Here is an 18,942-nt window from a genome sequence, read left to right as displayed (position 1 = left end):
GGCGTTTGTGTACCTTTATCAATAGAACGTGATATAAATTTGTAAACATCTACACATTCTTACAGGTGATAACAATACGCTTTTTAAGGAGTGTGGAGGCTCTTAAAAGAGACTTTGGATTTTTTAACTGTTTGGCGTATCTCCCAACAACTGAAACTTATAGAGCCATTTTAAAAATGCTTACCTAAAAAGTTATATTCATAAGTGATAAGGCAAATGCCATAATTTCAGAAAATATTTCATGTGTTACAGAACCTTTGAAAAAAAATCACAAACATTCTCACTAATTAGCTAGCAGACATTATAGTGAGCATGCTCGAGTTTATGACAACTTGATAGAAACTTCTAGTGATGTTGTTGAGCTATAAGTAAAAATATGTTTTTTTTTCTTTTAAACCGGTTTGTTAAATTTGCTGTGTCTTGCTTTATCTGAAAAGTTTCAAAATCACTTCTACATACAGATAAATGTCCTACATTGAGATAAGGCTCACTTGGAAGGACTAGGGCTTTCTATTTCTGTCACTAAACAACATAAAAAGTACACTCTGTCCGAACTGTTAAAAGAAAACTATAAACTGCTTAGGTGTGATTTTGATGCACATATTTTGTGCTTTTGAAATGTAATTTGTTTTGTGATTCATAGCAAGCTTCTTTATAGAACATGCTTTAGTGCTAAACCTTAGTGTTGTTTCTGTCACTATGCACCGTGTAAATTTGAAAGTCCAAATAAAGTATTCATTACTTTACTGTTGCCTTGTTGCCGATATAATGTGCTTTCAAATTTCAAACAATAGCTGACCAATGCATACTCTTGCCAGAGCCACCTTTTATTGTTAAACAGATTGCGTAATCTAGTGCACTTTCATTTATGCCCATGCCATCACCGTTTTTTTTTTTTACTGAAAGCAACTGTGTGATCCTGTGCAGAATACTCCATAGAATACGTTTTTGTACTAAAGCATTGCTAGACCTGTCAGCCTTGGTTTGGTCTTCCCCAAGACATTTTGCCTTCCTAACCCTTATTTTTGATGATCTTGTTTCTGCTAGCCGTAGGACTCTGTGCACTTTAACACTGCTAACCAGTGCTAAAGTGTATGGGCTCACTCCTTAAAACATGGTAATATTGATTTATCCCCAAGTTGAATATTTAATTTACTTATAAATCCCTAGTAAAGTGGTACTTTGTGTACAGAGGACTTTTAAATTAAATGCTGCTAGTGGGGCTGCAGTGCTCATTGTGCCACCCACTTAAGTAGCCTGTAAAACATGTCTCCCGTCTACCATTGCAGCTTGTGTGTGCGTTTTTTAAAATGCCATTTTAGTCTGGTTGTTCATACCCTCTAGAGTTAGTCTGGAGCCAGGGCAGGAAAGGCAGAAAGCCTGTGCACTGCAAAGAGAATTTCTAGAAGCTTCTCCCACCTTCCAGAGAAGAGGCAACAGGTATAAATATTGGACCTCAAACACCGCCTCCTCCCTACACTTCTGGACCTGAGGATACTCTGCCAGGAAAAAGGAATGCAGTGCTGCTGAAAGGACTGCCACTGTGCTGGGCTGCTGCTCTGTGCTAACCCTCTGCCTACTGCTCTCTTGCCTGTGTGAGAAGGCATGGGCCTACATCTGTTGAACCCAGAGTGACTCTAAAGTCTGAAGTTGGCTGGCCTCCTGAATAGAGCCTTAGGGACAGAAGGATTCAATAACCTTGATCTCATCACCAGGACTCTGTCATCTGTAAGTCTTAGACTGCCAAGTGGTGCCACCCCAGCCCTGGGCCCTGAGAAGTGGGCCTCAAGGTGCTCTGCCAGTCCATCTGTGGACCCAGTAGCACTGACTCCTCTCCTCTGCTCTGCTGTGTGGCACAAACCAACACATCATCTCTGCTGCAAGGGTTCTCCCAGTGCAAAGGAATTGGCATCAACCTTGCGACAACATCAGAAACGCTGTCTGTTCAAAGTTTTCCTGACACAGGCACTCGCATCGCAAATCTCTTGTCAACGGCAACCTTGACGACAATGCAGGTTCTCGCATCGCAGTTCCAGAGCCCCTTAGAACTAATGCATCATCTTGACTGCGGGATGCATCCCCAACATGAGACTTCACAATGCAAGCCCTCGTCAACAGATCCTTGATGATGATGCAGGACCTCACATCCACAGTTTTGCTGCTCCTCGAGCCTGTGCATCTCTGCTGTGTGGTGCGTCCTTGGCACAGGATCTCACAGCTCTCTGCAAACTAGGGTTTCAGGTACTCTTGTTCAGTGGGCCTCACTGGGTCCCTGTAGCCTGCGTGTGCTTCATCATGATCAGCCCGAAACTGTTACTTTGTTCCATGTCATAAAAACATAAAAAGTCTGGCAACAGTTTGTCCATTAATGTGACTCGAAAGAACCTATGAATTCTTAAAACAGGGCAATACATTTTAGAGCAATGAAAATGTAAATATCTTGTTGCCAGAGGGCACCCAGAAACTGCAGAATATTTCTTCCAACCAATTTCACAAAATATAGAAAAACAAAGTAGGACATGTTTATGAACACTACACCATCCTGATCCTTTATATTCAAAAGGTCCTACAGGCAAAGGATTTACCAAATTCAACAAGATAATGGCTAACCTTTTGGTGTTTGAAAAAATGGAGGCTTGCTGTAGCTCTTTCCAACACAAAGAAGTTGCCATTTATAACCAATAAGTAGATCAGAATATAGGGCCTGATTACAACTTTGGAGGAGGGTGTTAATCCGTCCCAAATGTGACGAATATCCTGCCCACCGTATTACGAGTTCCATAGGATATAATGGACTCGTAATACGGCGGGTGGTATATCCATCACATTTGGAACGGATTAACACCCTCCTGCAAAGTTGTAATAATGCCCATAATGCCTTATTTGTTCTCTCAAGACCAATGATTTGGATAAAATGTATAGTTTTCATCTTTCTTTTAGTAAGAATTTGCTGTTTTAAGTTATGCTGTCACTCAAACTTTAAAATGCTGCACTTTTAATCAACTCATGACTTGCAATCAGCCTCCTCATAAAATCCAATGAAAAGATCAACAGCTAAAAAAAACATTACCACTGTTTTTAATCTTACACACAGAACAAAGGAACAGTGTTTTTTCTATTAGGGATGTTCCATTGCTTAGAATAGGAACACTTTCTAGTCGATGAAGTAATTAGTGGAGTCTACCATCTGAATCATAAAAGCACATCTTGTAAAATGCATACAGTTAGTACTATACTTTTTGAAAGACTTGTATGTTTACAAGTTTCCACCAGACCATCAGCTCATTTGTTGAAATTTAGTACATAATGCCAAGTTAGATCTACATTTTTAGATATACCTTTCTGAGAAAGTGGAGGAAATGTCTAGAGTAGCGAAGCAATATTTGTCAAGTGAATCATATTTAATGGTAAGGCATATCAAATAAAGGCACTTGCAAATGAACACTGATCACTGCGGTCAACTTTGGCTAGTTGTATCCTGGAAGAAAGCCATTTACTACAAACTGTATAATAAATAATGAAGCTATAAATAGAACATCCAGACTTTATACAGCATGGATGTGAAGGGGCACTTGGTGATTTTAATGTCATAGTACTGTTGTTAATGACTGACTGACAAGAAACCCTGTAAATGTGTACCTACTGTTATTGCAAAGAAATAACAAATTGTATAGAGGATTAACCTGTGAAACACATCTTTAAACTGAGAGTAAAAATAAAATCAGAAACACAAAATATCACTTCCCAATTACTGAGAGAATTCAACAGTGTAAATTCGTACATCTGTCAGCTACCAACAAAATTAACTAGATACAACAATGGGAAATAACAGAACTATGACTTTGCAACACGGACAAATAGCAGCTAGCTAGTTACAATATTATGAATCATACATCCCTAGAAGGTATTCATGATCTAAACCCAATTGTATTACTTAATATGTAGGTGTGTATTCTTTAATATGAGTATGATATTTTTAATTTGGGAAATATGCCATTTTATCACACACGCTCGCATGATTAAAATTCAACTTTTTTCACCTACCCTGTATAACAAATTGCATATTTAAAAATATAAATTATACCATATTACTATGGAGAACATAAAATTGAAAGTTCTATTTAAAATATGTGTGGCATTTAAAGAGCAGTGATACTGTTCTGTTTTTATGCTTGTCCTTTGTTTCAGAAGATGCCAGTGAAAGAAGAGTGAAGGCTTTTTCCAGCTGAGGTATGTACACTGAAAGACAAAATATGTATCTGCAACATAAATGGAAATCCACCTTCTGTGTGACAAAAACTAAAACCTACCCTATCTAATGAAGCAAAACAAAAGTATTTATCACAAAAACATAAAAGGTCTAGCAACAATTTGTCAGTTTATGTGATTTGAAAGCACCTATGAATTCTTAAAAATGGACAATACATTTTATAGCAATAAAAATTGAAATCTCTTGTTGCAAGAAGGCACCCAGGAAGTGTACAATATTTCTTCCAACCATTTTAACAAAATACGCAAAAAACCTGAACTAGGGCATGTTTATGAACACTACACATCAGGATCTTTCACATTTAGAAGATCTTGCAGGCAAAGGATTTACCAAATTTAACAAGAAAATCGCTAACTAATTGGTGTCTGAGAAAACAAAATTGGAGACTTGCTGAAACAAAATGTAGGACATAGACACAATCAGTTGTGAAGATTGCAAATTATCCACTACTAACTTGACATGGCCCTCAAGCCAGGCCCTGGGGACTCACCTTTAGACTTACCTTTACAGTTTCTCGACCTCAGGCTCTGCCCCTGTTCCCACTTGTTAGTAACTTAACAGAAACCCAACATTATAAACACTGACAAGTAATACATTTAAAATCATAATCTGGGCATTGTGGTTAGGCTGGAAAAGGGTTTGTATTGTGCTGGCATCTGGCAGATAGTATTTATTTATTTTTGTTTAAGAATTTTATGTTGATGGCTGCTAAACTAATAGAATTCAGTGCACTTTACAATCAGCAATAAGAACGCAGGCTCGAAAAATACATAGAACAAGATGAAAATAATTAGAAAGCATGTACTCCTAGAGGAAATCAAAAGCAAGGGTGTATGTATGTTGCCGGTGTGTCAAACAGTTGGTAACAAAAGGGAAGAAAAGACCTGCCAACATTGAGAGGGAAAGTGGAGGGAGGACAGCAAATCAGTTAATAGTTGTAGAAATGTATCCTTCTACAATTAAATGTTTATGAGGGCTTCATGCCAGATGTAATTCAAACTTTGCCTTCAGGACACCATATCTGTTGGAATGATCATAGGAATAAGGGAAGAGGAGGGATTGCCATCATTTAGAGAAAGCCACTGTTTCATCCTTGGCATAGTCTCCCTTAACTTTTTGTCTCTGTTTCCCAGGTTGTTGATGTGTGCTGGACTCTGTTTTTGCTGTTTTTGTTACTCTGGGCACTTTACCACTGCTAAGCAGTGCTAAAGTGTAAGTGCTCCTGTACAAAATGTATATGTAATTGGTTTGTCCATGATTGGCATATTTGATTTACTAGTTAGTCCCTAGTAAAGTGCACTAGAGGTGCCAGAGGCCGTAAATCAAATGCTACTAGTGGGCCTGCAGCACTGGTTGTGCCACCCACATAAGTAGCTCTGTAATCATGTCTCAGACCTGCCACTGCAGTGTCTGTGTGTGCAGTTTTAACTGTAAATTCGACTTGGCAAGTGTACCCACTTGCCAGGCCTAAACCTTCCCTTTTCTTACATGTCAGACACCCCAAGGGCAGGGCGCAGTGTATGGTTAAGGTAGAACATATAGTAATGTGTTTTATACTGTATGCCCTGACAGTGAAATACTGCTAAATTCGTTTTTTCACTGTTCCAAGACCTGTCCCTCTCATAGGTTAACATGGGGGCTACCTTTAAATCTGATTAAAGTGTAGAATCCCTTTGGGAGCGGATGGACATTTGGAGTTTGGGGTCTCTGAGCTCACACTTTAAAAATACATCTTTTAGTAAAGTTGATTTTAAGATTGTGTGTTTGAAAATGCCACTTCTAGAAAGTGAGCATTTTCTTGCTTATACCATTTCTGTGACTCTGTCTGTTTGTGGATTCCCTGCTGGGTCAATTTGACAGTTGGGCTGGTTGCACCTCACACTAGACAGTGACACAAAGGGAGCTGGGGTGTAGTCTGCATTTCCTGATGAGCCATCTGTGCTAGGAGGGAGAGGAGGAGTGGTCAATCACACCTGAAAGGGCTGTGCCTGCCCTCACACAATGCAGTCTCCAAACCCCCTGGTGAGTGTCTGGGGCCTGGCCTGGACAAGGCAGGATTTCCCAATCAAGAGAGACTTTCCTTTGAAGGAAGCCTACTTCAAAGGAGAAAATGGGTATAAGAAGGGCACCCACAACCACAGACTTTAGAACACTTCTGGAAACCAAGGAGAACCTCTGCCTGGAAAAGAGCTGAAGAGCTGCCCTGCCTGTGACTGTGCTTTGTGGAGCTATCCTGCAGTTGCTGCTTCTGCCTATGCTAGAGGACAAAGACTGGACTTTGTGTGCCCTTCTTCTTGTGAAGATCTCCAAGGGCTTGATTTAGAGCTTGCCTCCTGTTATTTGAAGTCTCAGGGACAGCAAAGACTTCTCTCTGCCAGCACCTGGAGTCTCTGGAGAGACTCCTGGTCTGCCAAGTGGTGCCCAGCCAGTTCCTGAGACCCTGAAAGCAGAAGCTGGCAGCCCAAGAATAAGAAATCCACGCACTGTGCGGGGAAAAGATCAACGCAACTCCGATCTGCGGCTGAAAAAGTGACGCGCCGCCAGCTTCGCAGCTGAAAATCAACACTAGCCTGCAACGCGACCCGAAGATTGACACCTGGGGCTGGAGAAACGATGCACAGCATCGCTGACGGAGGCTGGGAGATCGCAACCCGTGCTGCGTGGTTTTCGGATCATCGTGCGGCTGGATTTCCGACGCAAGTACAGCTGGGCGTGTAAAAACAATGCAAGGCCTGCCCGGACCCGAGAGTGCTGACCGGATTGATGCATCGCTCTCCTGCGGAGGGAAGAAACTACTCACCCGACCGGCGAAAGGAGAAACAACGCAAGGTCTCGCTCGTGAGTGAAACGACGCATCGCAAGCCCTTTTTGACACACACTTGCCCGTGCGGGTTTATTTTTGACGCACCCAAGGTACATTTTTACGCTAACAGTGTTAGTGTGTGTTTAAAATTACATGAAGACTCTTTTTGCATTTATATTGATAACTTGACTTGTGTATTGTGAATTTTTGTTGTTTTGGTCTTGTTTTGTTTAGATAAATATTCTCTATTTTTCTAAACCTGTGTTGTGTCATTTTGTAGTGTTTTCATTAAGTTACTGTGTGTGTTGGTGTCAAATACTTTACACCTAGCACTCTGAAGTTAAGCCTACTGCTCGTGCCAAGCTACCAAGGGGGTAAGCATGGGTTAGCTAAGGGTGATTCTCTTTTACCCTGACTAGAATAAGGGGCCTTGCTTAGACAGGGGGTATCTTGACTGATAACCAAAGACCCCATTTCTAACAGACACCTTTCACAATTCCAGATTGTAAAAGCTTTTCTTTTTCAATATCATTTACCCCCACGTTCACTTTTTCCAGGGTTTTACTATACAGGCATCCAAGCCCACTTCCCTGTTTTCCCCAGTCACTCCCTGGTATAATCACCAGTTTGGGAATGAATAAAGCAAATTGCCTCCTACTTGGAGACTTTATTGTCCATTTTTATGATGTAAACATCCCTTCATCTAAGAATTTATGACAGGACATAGCATCCTTACTTTTGACACAAAGAATGACTGGCCCGACACATGAGAAAGGACACCTTATCAACCTTATATTTAGCAACATCTTCAATTTGCAGGCACTAACACTCCTGCCTGCAATCTAGTCGTATCATTGTTTATACCAATCACTCTGCACGGTCTTCCATTTATAAATCCTCCTTCACGGACCACGGGGAATGATCACAGTTGGACTAAACTAAACATTAAGAATAATTCTAGACTCAGTAATTCTAGACCAAAGTAGGCGACAGCACCCTCTCTGCCACCCTTAAATTTACTGAATGGATTAATAACTCCTTGAACCAGATCATCCCATTTAAAACACACAAATGTACTTGGCAGGGCAGATGGCTCCCATGGGTTAATCCCCATTTAATGCTATTAAAAAAGACTACAAAAGATTAGAGAGGAATAAAGAAAGTCCTATGATGATTCATATAAGTGGGAGAACCAAAAGGTGATAAAGAATTTTCACTCAGAGATTAGAACCACCCAAACCTCCTACTATGTATCTCAAGTAGTCAAGGCCTCCAGCTTGGCCAAAGAAGTTTTGAAAATTGTTAACTCAGTCAAGGAGCTCAGACCGGACATATTGCTACCCGGATCCATGGTATCACACTGTAGTGACCTAGCCAACTTTTTTTAATAAAAAGATTACAGACATCTACTTGTCATTTTCAGATGGGACAAGGGAGCCAGAAACCATCTCTATCTTGGAACAATCTGGGAGCTCTGGAGAATGTCTGTCGGCCTTCCCTGCTTTTTTATTGCAGATCATCTTTCAGCATTATTTAGCGTGGTTAAGTCAGGTTCACCCATTGACCATGCCCCTCGCCACATTCTGGAGCTTGGGGCAGAGCATATTTTTCCAGTGCTGCAGGAATTGCTCAACCTGGCAGTAAAAAGTGGAGTAGTACCATGTGGCAGTGAAGCCTTTGCTTAAAAAGCCCAGCCTGGACACACTATATCTCAAAAACTACAGACCCATTTCCCTACTACCAGGAGTAGACACATTCTAGATAATCATGTGAACCAAAACCTATCACTATTCCTAAAATCTAACAAAATTCTCCACCCCACTCAAACTGGTTTCAGGCTTCTTCACAGTACTCAAACACCACTATTGGTGGTAGTAGAAGAACCTAAGATGCTCCTGGACCAAGGAGGCTCTGCGGTAGTCATATTAATAGACCTTAGTGCTGCATTTGACACTGTACACCATGTAGTCCTTACTCAGACTCACTAATGTGAGTTTTCAAGTGTTGAATAACCATGGTATTCAAATATATTACCCTTGAAATGTGGAGTGCCTCAGGGTTTGTCACTGACCCCTACCCTTTTTATTCTTTATAAGTGTCCCCTTGCTGAGATTGTACAAGCAATTGGGCCCACAATAGTCTCATATGCAGGCAACAAATAGTATTGTCCATCGCATGATTCGCAAATCACAACAACTTGCACCTTGTCTGAACAAAGTGGCCAATTGGATGGCCAAGTGTTTCCTTAAACTCATTGGTGACAAAACTGAGATTGTGCTGATGGGCAATAATCTTAACAACCAGACTCTGTCTGCCTGCCCAGACAGCTTAGGAAACCCACCTACTCCCCAAACTCCCACAAATAATTATTTGGGTGTCTGGCTAGACAACACACTCACCATGCAATCCCAAGCGAGGAAGCTCTCATCCGGTTGTTATAGGCTAGTCAGAATGCTTAGAAAAATACTAGATCTTCTCCCTTTCCCTTCCAGAAAGCTTGTCGTACAGGCACTGGTGATATCATGCCTCTAGTATGGTAACTCTCTATACCTGGGTTTCCTTTGCTATGTAATTAAGAGGCTACAGGTAATGCAAAATGTGGCAGCTTGCCTCCTTCTAAATATTCCTAGACATTAGTCAGTATGGAGTGTGCTGGCAAAGCTTCGCTGGCTCCCAATAGAATAGTGGTTGCAGTTCAAGGCCCTCTACATTGTTCAGAGGAGCTGTCACAAAAAAGCCCTCAGTTACTACAATCTTTAGTGCAGCCCTACACTCCCAGTAGGGCCCTGAGGTTGGTAAATGCATGACTGTTTCAAAAATTTGTAGAGTGTGATGTAGAGGGTGCTCCTTTTTCTACTTGGCCCCTAAGTCATAGGATTTATTGCCGATTAGGCTGAGCCAAATGGACCAAGAACCCACTTTCAGAAAATCGCTGAACGTTTGGCTTTTCATGATCTAGTCTAACCTCTGGCCCTAATTACTTAGATTCAGAGTTGGATCAGTGCCAGTTGGATAACAGTGGGGGAGTCCCACTGGATAGCCATGCTCTTTACTCATCCAATAGAATAGAATAGAATGTGAATGTCAATCAGTAGTTTCAAACACACCCAACGCCTGTTGCCCTTCTCCCTGAAGCCTGGACACAAAGATAACATCCATAACTCATGGCCTTAGATCAAACAGCAAGATAAGTGATCACCTGCTCTTCATATTAGGAAACAAGGGCCTTTCAGGAGGTGGATATTTGAAGAGTGGAGAGTTCTAACAGAATCCTAATTGCTAATCCTTCACAAAATGAAATCCTAAATTGAGCCCTACACACTGCAATGAGCCAAGCACAGAGCTTTGTACATAACACTCAAATGAGTCGGGAGTCAGTTAATTTGTCAAAGGAAAAGGGATGCCCTAGAATACTAAGGGTCAAGGTGACAAGTCAGGCCACTTGGTTTTGAAGCTAATGAAGATAGGTCTAGGATTGGGTTTCAACTTTCTCCCAGCTATAAGTAATCTTTATTTTTGTTTCTATTAGTATGTGTGTTACACATGATCTGTCTTGCTTGTGGCAGAGCAACAGCTGCCTCTGCTGGTGCGAACCTTTTATCTGCTTTTCTGACTCCCTTTTAAGTATCCATAAATCTGCTTATAGTCCCATCATTATTTTGTTTTTGTAATCCATTTGAAAAATTGCAAGTTAAGTTGTTTCTCATTAGCCTCCCTTTTTATGATATACCTTACTGTACCTTCTCCACTCAAGTCAATTTTATGCAAATAAGACATTGTCTTGCATACAATTTATGCATGACACGTATTACACCTGTCTATAACCTTATTGCTTGATAGGCATTCCTTCATTCCATATTAACTGTTTGTTCTATATGGGCATCTCAGCTATCTCCACTGTTTAACTCATCTCAAACACTACAGCTCAGAGACAAATAGCAGGAGCTTAACTATCTATGCTTCATGTAGATGTGTTAACGTTTCAATATAGCTTTTGCAAATCTGTGATTCAACCATACTTATAAGCCCTTCAACCACTTTAGAGTGGTCATCTACTCTCTTTGCATGCACATTCATGGATACGTTAACCAGGGAATTCACTCCAAGAAATGTATAATTATTTACAATTTCCACTTGTTTTCCATCTAGTCTCCATACATGTTTCATTACGCTCTTCTGAAATACCATAAATCTTTTCTCGTCAATACTTGTAAGTGGTGTTAATAGAAAATGGTGGCAAACACCCACCGCACATTGTAGGAGTCAGATAAAGAATAATTGTGCGACCTGCTTATAGAAACTATGTAACTCTTCCAGCTCAGACGTATCACACGCCATCTTACTTTAGTAAGCAATAAGGGGTATCTTCAATTAGAAATGAAAATGAAAACTGGGCCAGTATGCATTCCTCTTCTGGTCGAAATCCATTCGAAGTTCTGATTTCTATTGAAAGGGTCACATTTTGCTCAACTTGTAGTCCGGTCCATAAGTCTTCACAAAGATGCTAAAAAGGTTTTTGGTGGTCCCTACACTTACATTTTTGCTCATAATCTTCCCTTATCAACAAGAACAAATGCAGTTGTAGGATCCATGTATGCTACATAGAGTGGCACCTTTTTCCAGTCAATATATTTTTCTGCCTTCAAACAAATTAACACAGATCCATCCATTACCGTAAGCTTGTTCATGATCCCTATTTGTTGTTTTGTCCAGATATGATTTTTGTCAAACCTTATTTTCAGAAATCCCAGGATAAATTTTTCAAAAGCTATTCCTCATGCATAATAATACTATAATATTTGGGGTTGTTCCTTTTTCATTTCTTATAGAATCCTAATACTGCATTTCCAGAATACTGAGATGGTTCCTGTTGAAATTACACTTTTAAAGATAGCTTCTAGTTGGTCACCCAATGTGTAGGGTTCTGTACTATGTTTGATGCTGGTATTTCACGCCTGAGCTCTCAAATGTGTTATTGATTTTATTATTGCCACTATCTCTACCATACATTTACAATCCATTAAATTTTCTAGTACATCCTTCTGACTATAGTTCATGGAATGTGCCTGTATTTTTATCTCATTCTTTCAATGTGCTTTAACTATATTGTTCTTAGAGATGAATAGCATACCTTATTGATATAATGTAGCCATACCTTTTCTGTGATAGGCACAGTGATCAGCTGTTTTTTATCCCTGTGATGTTGCCTACACCCTCCAAGAATTGTTTCAGTTTTTTCCTCTTCAGCATCAAGGTTATTCTTCTCCATTGATCTTACTTTTCTATATAATTATATTGTCTCCAGTTTTCCGAAATAGTGACCTAACACTCTTGGGGGCATATTTACAAAGAACTGGAGCAGCTTGGCGCTGTGCCAAAACTGGCAGTGCTGCACTGTGACGGTTCTGAAACGCAGGGATGTGCCGTATTTACAAGAATACACCTTCCTGCCCAAAACAATCTTCAATGGCAATTCTTAAGGGGGAGGTCAAAAGAGATGTGCTTCCCATTTTAGTTCTCGTACGAAATTTTGCTTTCTTCTACAGCCAAAACCACAGAGCAGATTTATATTAAACTTGGCATGAACATAGAGGTTGACGAAGAAAACATGTTTTTGTTGGCTGGGTGGCAGATGTGGCAGAAATCTTAATACAACAGAGGAAGAGTATCACTCTCTGGTCAGGATGACAAAGAACTGGCTTGCCATCCCTCTCGCATCTAATGAGGCATAACTTTATCCAAGCCCTTAATTTGAACTTTAGCTGTCCACAGATAGTTGACTGTCAAACAGATTTTTAGGGTCCTCTAACAGATCTACACTATTTTGTTCAGTAAATAATACAACAGAATAAATGGTCCTTGGTAGGTGCTTTATGTGGAGCTCAACTTGGTCAAATGATACTTTGCATCTGTTTTGGAAACACAGGATTGACAAATGCTACCATCAACCTCTTAATACTATACTTATAGGATTCCCTGTACATTCCGCTCATAATGGTATATGGGTCACAGACATTATTGAATTTGTTTACCAGACAATATGGTGCTTCTTGCTATGAGAACATCAATCTGTTGCTGAGCCCCTGCTGCCCGCACCTCGTTTCTTTGTCTCTTTGACATAATTGATCCATTTGTTGTAGTTTGGAGCAAAATATTTTTTTCCAGAAAATATAGTGTTCACCTTAAATCTGTAATAAAGTCTCTGCTTTGCATTCCAACCTCTGAGTAAATTACAGTATACCATCACAACTGTGTCTTGGTCCAAATGTACCTGCATCCGCTGCATATCTTTCTAAGATTCCGTCTTTTCACCACATACCTGTAGCTTTTCTCGGCATGTTCTCTCATCCTCTGAAAAAATGTGAATTAAGCCTGAGCAAATTAATGTTTTTGGGAGCAGGCACGCTGGTCGCTTTAAGCAACATCCATTAACTTCTGTTTATGATGCTCCATCATTGGAATTTAGCTCTTCCCTAGTTTGCACAGCTTGCACATTGTTTTTTGCATGGCCTTTGAGCTCTTCAAAAAGAGCAAGCTTTATTTTAGGCTAATGGAGGCAGCAATTTGTTTTTTTTTAGCAATGCTCAGTTTGTAATAGAATAAGTGCTGATGCCCAAAGCTCTGCTTGAAAACTGGTAGGTGGTGATTTTAAAGGACGGCGCACCGTATAGCAAAGCTGTGCAGCCTTGAATCAACCTGATGGCTCTTCCATCAACTTTTAGACACTCTCTGCCCCCTTATCTCACTTGTGCAGGATCCTGCTTGCTCCCTCTGCAGAGGGTTTTCTGTATTTCTCTTCCTAATTCTTTTCCGTTTGAGTGTTTTCTCTCTCTTGCTCATGGGCATTGTCTGATGAGGAAAAATAAGTGCTGGTGAGCCCCACTGGCAATCACCAACTCTAAATAGCAACTGGATTTTAGGAACAGGACACAGATGATGACACAACACCAGACATACTTGCCAAGTTTTGTTTTTGGTAGTTAGAAAAGCAACACTTAGGCCCTGATTTATACTTTTTTTTGCACCACATTAGCGTCAGAATACACTTTGTTTTTGTATTTTGTATTTTGTAATTGTATTATATTTTGTAATTGTATTCTGTAAGTTTGCGCCACTTTTGCGTCACAAAATTACGCTAATGCAGCGCAAAAAAAAGTATAAATCAGGGCCTTAATGTACATACTGAAAGTGTCTTGGTATTCCCATCACTCTCTCTGCATCTTCAACTCAGCTATGAGTTTAACTCTATTATTTTACTCATCCCATCCAGATACATATGGGAACTAGTGTTAAAGCAGGCCAAAAGATGGGGGTTAGGAGGTGGGGAGACAACATGTGGGGAAAAGCTTCAGTAGAATCTGGGACAGCCTGGAAACCCTACCCCCAAAGCGGGCTCTGAGTCACTAGCAGCATCTCTGTCCGAGATCTAAATAAGCCGGGAGGTCCTGAGGAGAAACAAGTCACACTCCAAATGGTAAAACATAAACAGGGTGGGTTTGAATCCTGTTTGGCACCATCCTATTGGCTTCAAGAAGCTAATAATATGAATGAACTAACGTAGTTGGGAAACCAAAGTTACTATCATAATTAGCCTTCCTGCCACAATTCTGTGCCTTGCACTGATTAATCCAAACCTAAAGACACAAAGACATGAAATACTCATATAGAGATATGTCTCTTCAGCATACTGTTGGGGTGCTTGTTGCTAATAGAGGATGTGAGGCTCATGTCTAGAAAAGTACTACTACAATAGCAAAGAGATTTTGTGTCTGCTTAGGCCTCTCCTCTTCACTGACAGTTGCAAAATTGTTCCAAGCACAACAGTGTTTCTGAACTAAAATACTCGTGATCAACTTTAATACTAATAAGTGTGCAACGTGTGCATGAATTGCTTTGGAAGAAAGGAAACATTTAGGTATTACCTGAATTGCCACATATGTGCTACATCTGAGATCCTTCTACATGTTTTTATTATTAAATGTATAGTTCTCCACAGGATTGCCACAGGATTGCCAAAGGAGTGTGAGTGAAAGAGGTGTATTTAGATGTGTCTCACGTTTGAGAAGTATACTTTTAATATTTCTATTGTTAACTCCATGCATTCAACTGTGGTTGTATAGTGAACATCCCTTAACATGCTTCCCCTTAACTTTCTTCCCCTTAACTTGCTTCCCTTCCCACACTTCTCTCAAGCCCCTATGGCAAGGAGGCACTGTGCATCATAAAGAGTTAAATCAACACAGCGGTTGAATGCTGTGTACCACTTCATAAGCATAATTATGTTCTTCTTATGGTCCTCTGCATGCTGGGTTCTCTCTGGGGGACTGAAGTTGATGCATGAAGTGTTTTTTCTCCACTTGACACATATGAGGTGAGTTCAAGGGTAGCCCAGTAATAACTTTTTATTTCCTTTCTTTCACAGGAGTAGTGTCTCAGCCATATTGAATTTCGAAGCATTTGCTTAGCCATCAGCTCCCTATAGATGGACATAGAGATGTACACACCGCACGCCTCGTCACATAGTTCCCAAGAATAATGGAACCAGGCCTGGCCCTCCAGCTCCTGAAATCTCATCATCTGCAGCATACCTTCTAGGCACTGCTATTTAGTGACCAATACCAAAGTAATACAAAAAATAAAAGAGTGAAATACAAACAATACTATGTTGGGGTGTGTGCGATTTGTGTATCGGTGCCCAAAAAGGACAAGAATAGCTGAAATAAACACCCAGAATAAAATTTGATGATAAGCAAATTGGACAGTTGTTGGCTTAAGATCTATAGCAACACAATAAGATCATCTAACCTATGGGATTTGGGGTATGCTCTCCACTGCATAAAGTGTGACATGAGTGGTTCCTTAGAGGCCAACCAAAGCATGAATAACACAGGTACTAATTGAACACTGGCTACTAATTTTAGAGAATGGTAAAACAGATCATCATTACAATGGCTAATGTCAATCATTTCTTACATGGCACATAGGCAAAATCCGAGATCTGCATGACCCTGAGGTAATTTGTCAAGAAGTCAGTCAATAAAGTAGAATAAAAATAATTGACCGCAAGGGATGTTTTGAGAATGTCACCAATGTTCTATACCACTAGTGTTCTGCATCAGGACCAAGGAAGCAACTCAGCAGACAAGAGGTGAAGGATGACTAAGCAACAACTATGTCTCAACAAGCAATGGAGGTTTTGTTTCAAGATTATCTATTCTACACCTATAGCCAAAGGAATAAAGTATGGTTGATAAAGCCTACGAAAAATACAAATCCAATTTGTTAACAATCACACAAGCTTAAACTGAAGTGTAGTTTATGGCCCCACACAAGTGCTTATGGTTTGTTTGGGTTCATCATAAGTCAACCTTAAATCTTCAGACGAAACATAATATTGATTTGGTTCACTGACATTCTGATAAAACTCAGGGACATATTTGCAAGAAAGTGGCACATCAGCTATGATTGGCCACGTTTCTTGCGCCTTCCGTACCGCCTAAAGTCACCATGGTAGCACTGTATTCACAATACAGTGCACCTTGGTGCACGTTAGCACAATAGCATGAATATTTTTGATGCTATTGTGGCACATTGTTGGACTAGCACCAAAAATGATAGCACTAGTCCAGCAATGCGTGGGGAGGCTCTTTGTAAACAATGGGAGGGTCACTTTAATTCCTGCCTTGGGCAGGCGTTAAAAAATAACAGGAAAAATGGCGCAGTGAAATCTTGTGCCATTTTTCTGGGCCTCCTAACAGGGGAACACCCCCTTGCATACATTATGTCTGGCACAGGCGTATTGGGGTGCGAGGGGTTATAAAGTGGTGCAACGCTTGTATTGCACGACTTTGTGAATCTGGTGTGGGGAAAAGGCCTCCTTGATGTCACCTTAGCGTAGAAAACAATTACACTAGGGCGGTGTACACTAGGGCGGTGCAAGGGCCATGTAAATATGCTCCTCACTGTGTTAATATGACACTAGGATCACCTTGTAGCAGTATTTTGATTGGTACTACTGAATGAAAACTACATTAATTCTTCAGTACCAGCCCTACTGATGGGCATCGAACACACTATCAAATGAAGGCATGGATTTTGAGATGAAAAAGGAGAAACACAGAAAAATGTCCGTTGAGTGAGTCTTAGTGAAAAGGGAGGAGCTATTGCCAATTAAGCGCTCCAGTGTGTAGGAAACCTGCTGGTCCATGTGACTCCTTGACTATGTGGTGGAATGCTGAGTTTTAAGCGACAGAATGATGGTTGGGGACTGTTGATGACTGATCTCAGGAGTCTGGGGCGTGCCAGAATAATAACTTATGATTTATTTCACTGTTTCTGCTTCTCTAGTAATCATCAAGCCGGGGACTGGATAAATACAGCCATGCATGTGTTTGGGTGCTGCACAAGTACTTTGTTTTCAGTAGGAGACTGGACCACAGATGTATGAAATCAATATTGTAGGATCACCGTTGACCTTCCTTGATGTTGGTTTTAGTGGGCTTCATGGCATTTCTTGAAAAAATTGATTTTTAAAAACACCTATTATAATAACCTTGATTTTCCATCCAATGTTAGACCAAACTTACTATTACATATGCTTAAGATGCATAGACGATGCACTTCTTACACACCCCTGGTACACACACTCCACATTAGACACACAGTTATCACTCATACAGTACATGCAACACACAATCCTCACACAAACCTTATGACACTTGGGCCCAGATTTAAGAGGACCTTGCTCTGTTTTAACACCACATTTAGCATCATTTTATTGACACTGATGTGGCATTAGAGGGCCAAAAATGCCACTTTGTAACCCTTTGTGCCACATTATGCCTGCACCAGGCATAATGTATGCAAAGGTGGCGTTCCCCCATTGGGGGGGCAAAACAATTAGGATTTCCTTGCCCCATTTTTTGGCACTTTTAATGCCTGCTCAGAGCAGATATTAAAAGGAGGCTTCCATTGGTTTCGATGGGCCTCTGGGTGCTTTTCAGGATTAGTGTAAAAATCTTTGACACTAATCCTGTAAAGCGCCGGACTAGCATAAAAAATTATGACACTAGTTCCCCTAACTAGCGCCATAGTGCGCCGTATTTTATAGATGGCGCACACATGATGGCGTTAGGGGGGCGCTAAGGGGCGTGAGAAAAGTAGTGCTGCAATAGGTGCAGCTCCACTTTTCATAAATCTGCCCCTAAGTACATACACACGTCTGACACCTGACACATAAGTACATACACATATGGCCCATACACACATTCCATGCCCCAGATACATACATTGCTAGCGATACTCACAAATGAAAAATACTGCACGTGAGCTAAACTTTTTTACACACTTTTGAACAACACCCAATCTTGACTAATGTCACACACTCACTAAACACACAAACACTCCCAACTCTAGGTACATGAGAATTGATACACATCCATTAATCATACACTCCACGTGATAAAAACATGCACACTCCATGTGGTAGAGACCCACCCAATACACTGATAACACACACTAAGACACATGCTTCGGACTATACATACTCTTCAAAGACACACTCCCCACCTATGACTCTAAAACTAATAAAACATTCTTCTGTATGGCAGTGCTTCTGAAACTACTGAAACACAGAGTTACACCTTTTGAACACACACTCCAGTCTGTATATTCATTCATAAGAAAGACACACCCTTCTGACTTAAAAGAATAAAGGTTACAAAAAATACTAAACTCATAATACATTCTGTATTAAGAGAAGTTCGCAAGCATGTTTTATCTACTGTTCACAAATGTTTACAGCAGCAAACATTCAATTTTAAAAGTATGTTCACCTATCTTTAAACTTGATTACCACCTACTCACACCT

The 18,942-nt window shown here is 40.5% G+C and overlaps 1 protein-coding gene across 1 annotated transcript in view; it reads left to right on the top strand.

The window, feature by feature from the left end:
* The window catches only part of LOC138295417 (clusterin-like), a 271,036-nt gene extending 255,303 nt beyond the window's left edge, over positions 1–15,733 (top strand). Inside the window, exons 8-9 of the mRNA XM_069233707.1 lie at positions 4,189–4,230; positions 15,496–15,733. Of these exons, the coding sequence (XP_069089808.1) occupies positions 4,189–4,212 (24 nt within the window). The 3' untranslated portion in view covers positions 4,213–4,230; positions 15,496–15,733. The remainder of the gene's footprint in view (positions 1–4,188; positions 4,231–15,495) is intronic.
* The last annotated feature ends 3,209 nt before the right edge of the window (positions 15,734–18,942 follow it).

Source organism: Pleurodeles waltl, chromosome 5, assembly GCF_031143425.1.
Source record: "Pleurodeles waltl isolate 20211129_DDA chromosome 5, aPleWal1.hap1.20221129, whole genome shotgun sequence".
Lineage (NCBI taxonomy): Eukaryota > Metazoa > Chordata > Amphibia > Caudata > Salamandridae > Pleurodeles > Pleurodeles waltl.
Note: the sequence above shows the minus strand (reverse complement) of the source record. Positions and strands in the feature narration are given on the sequence as shown.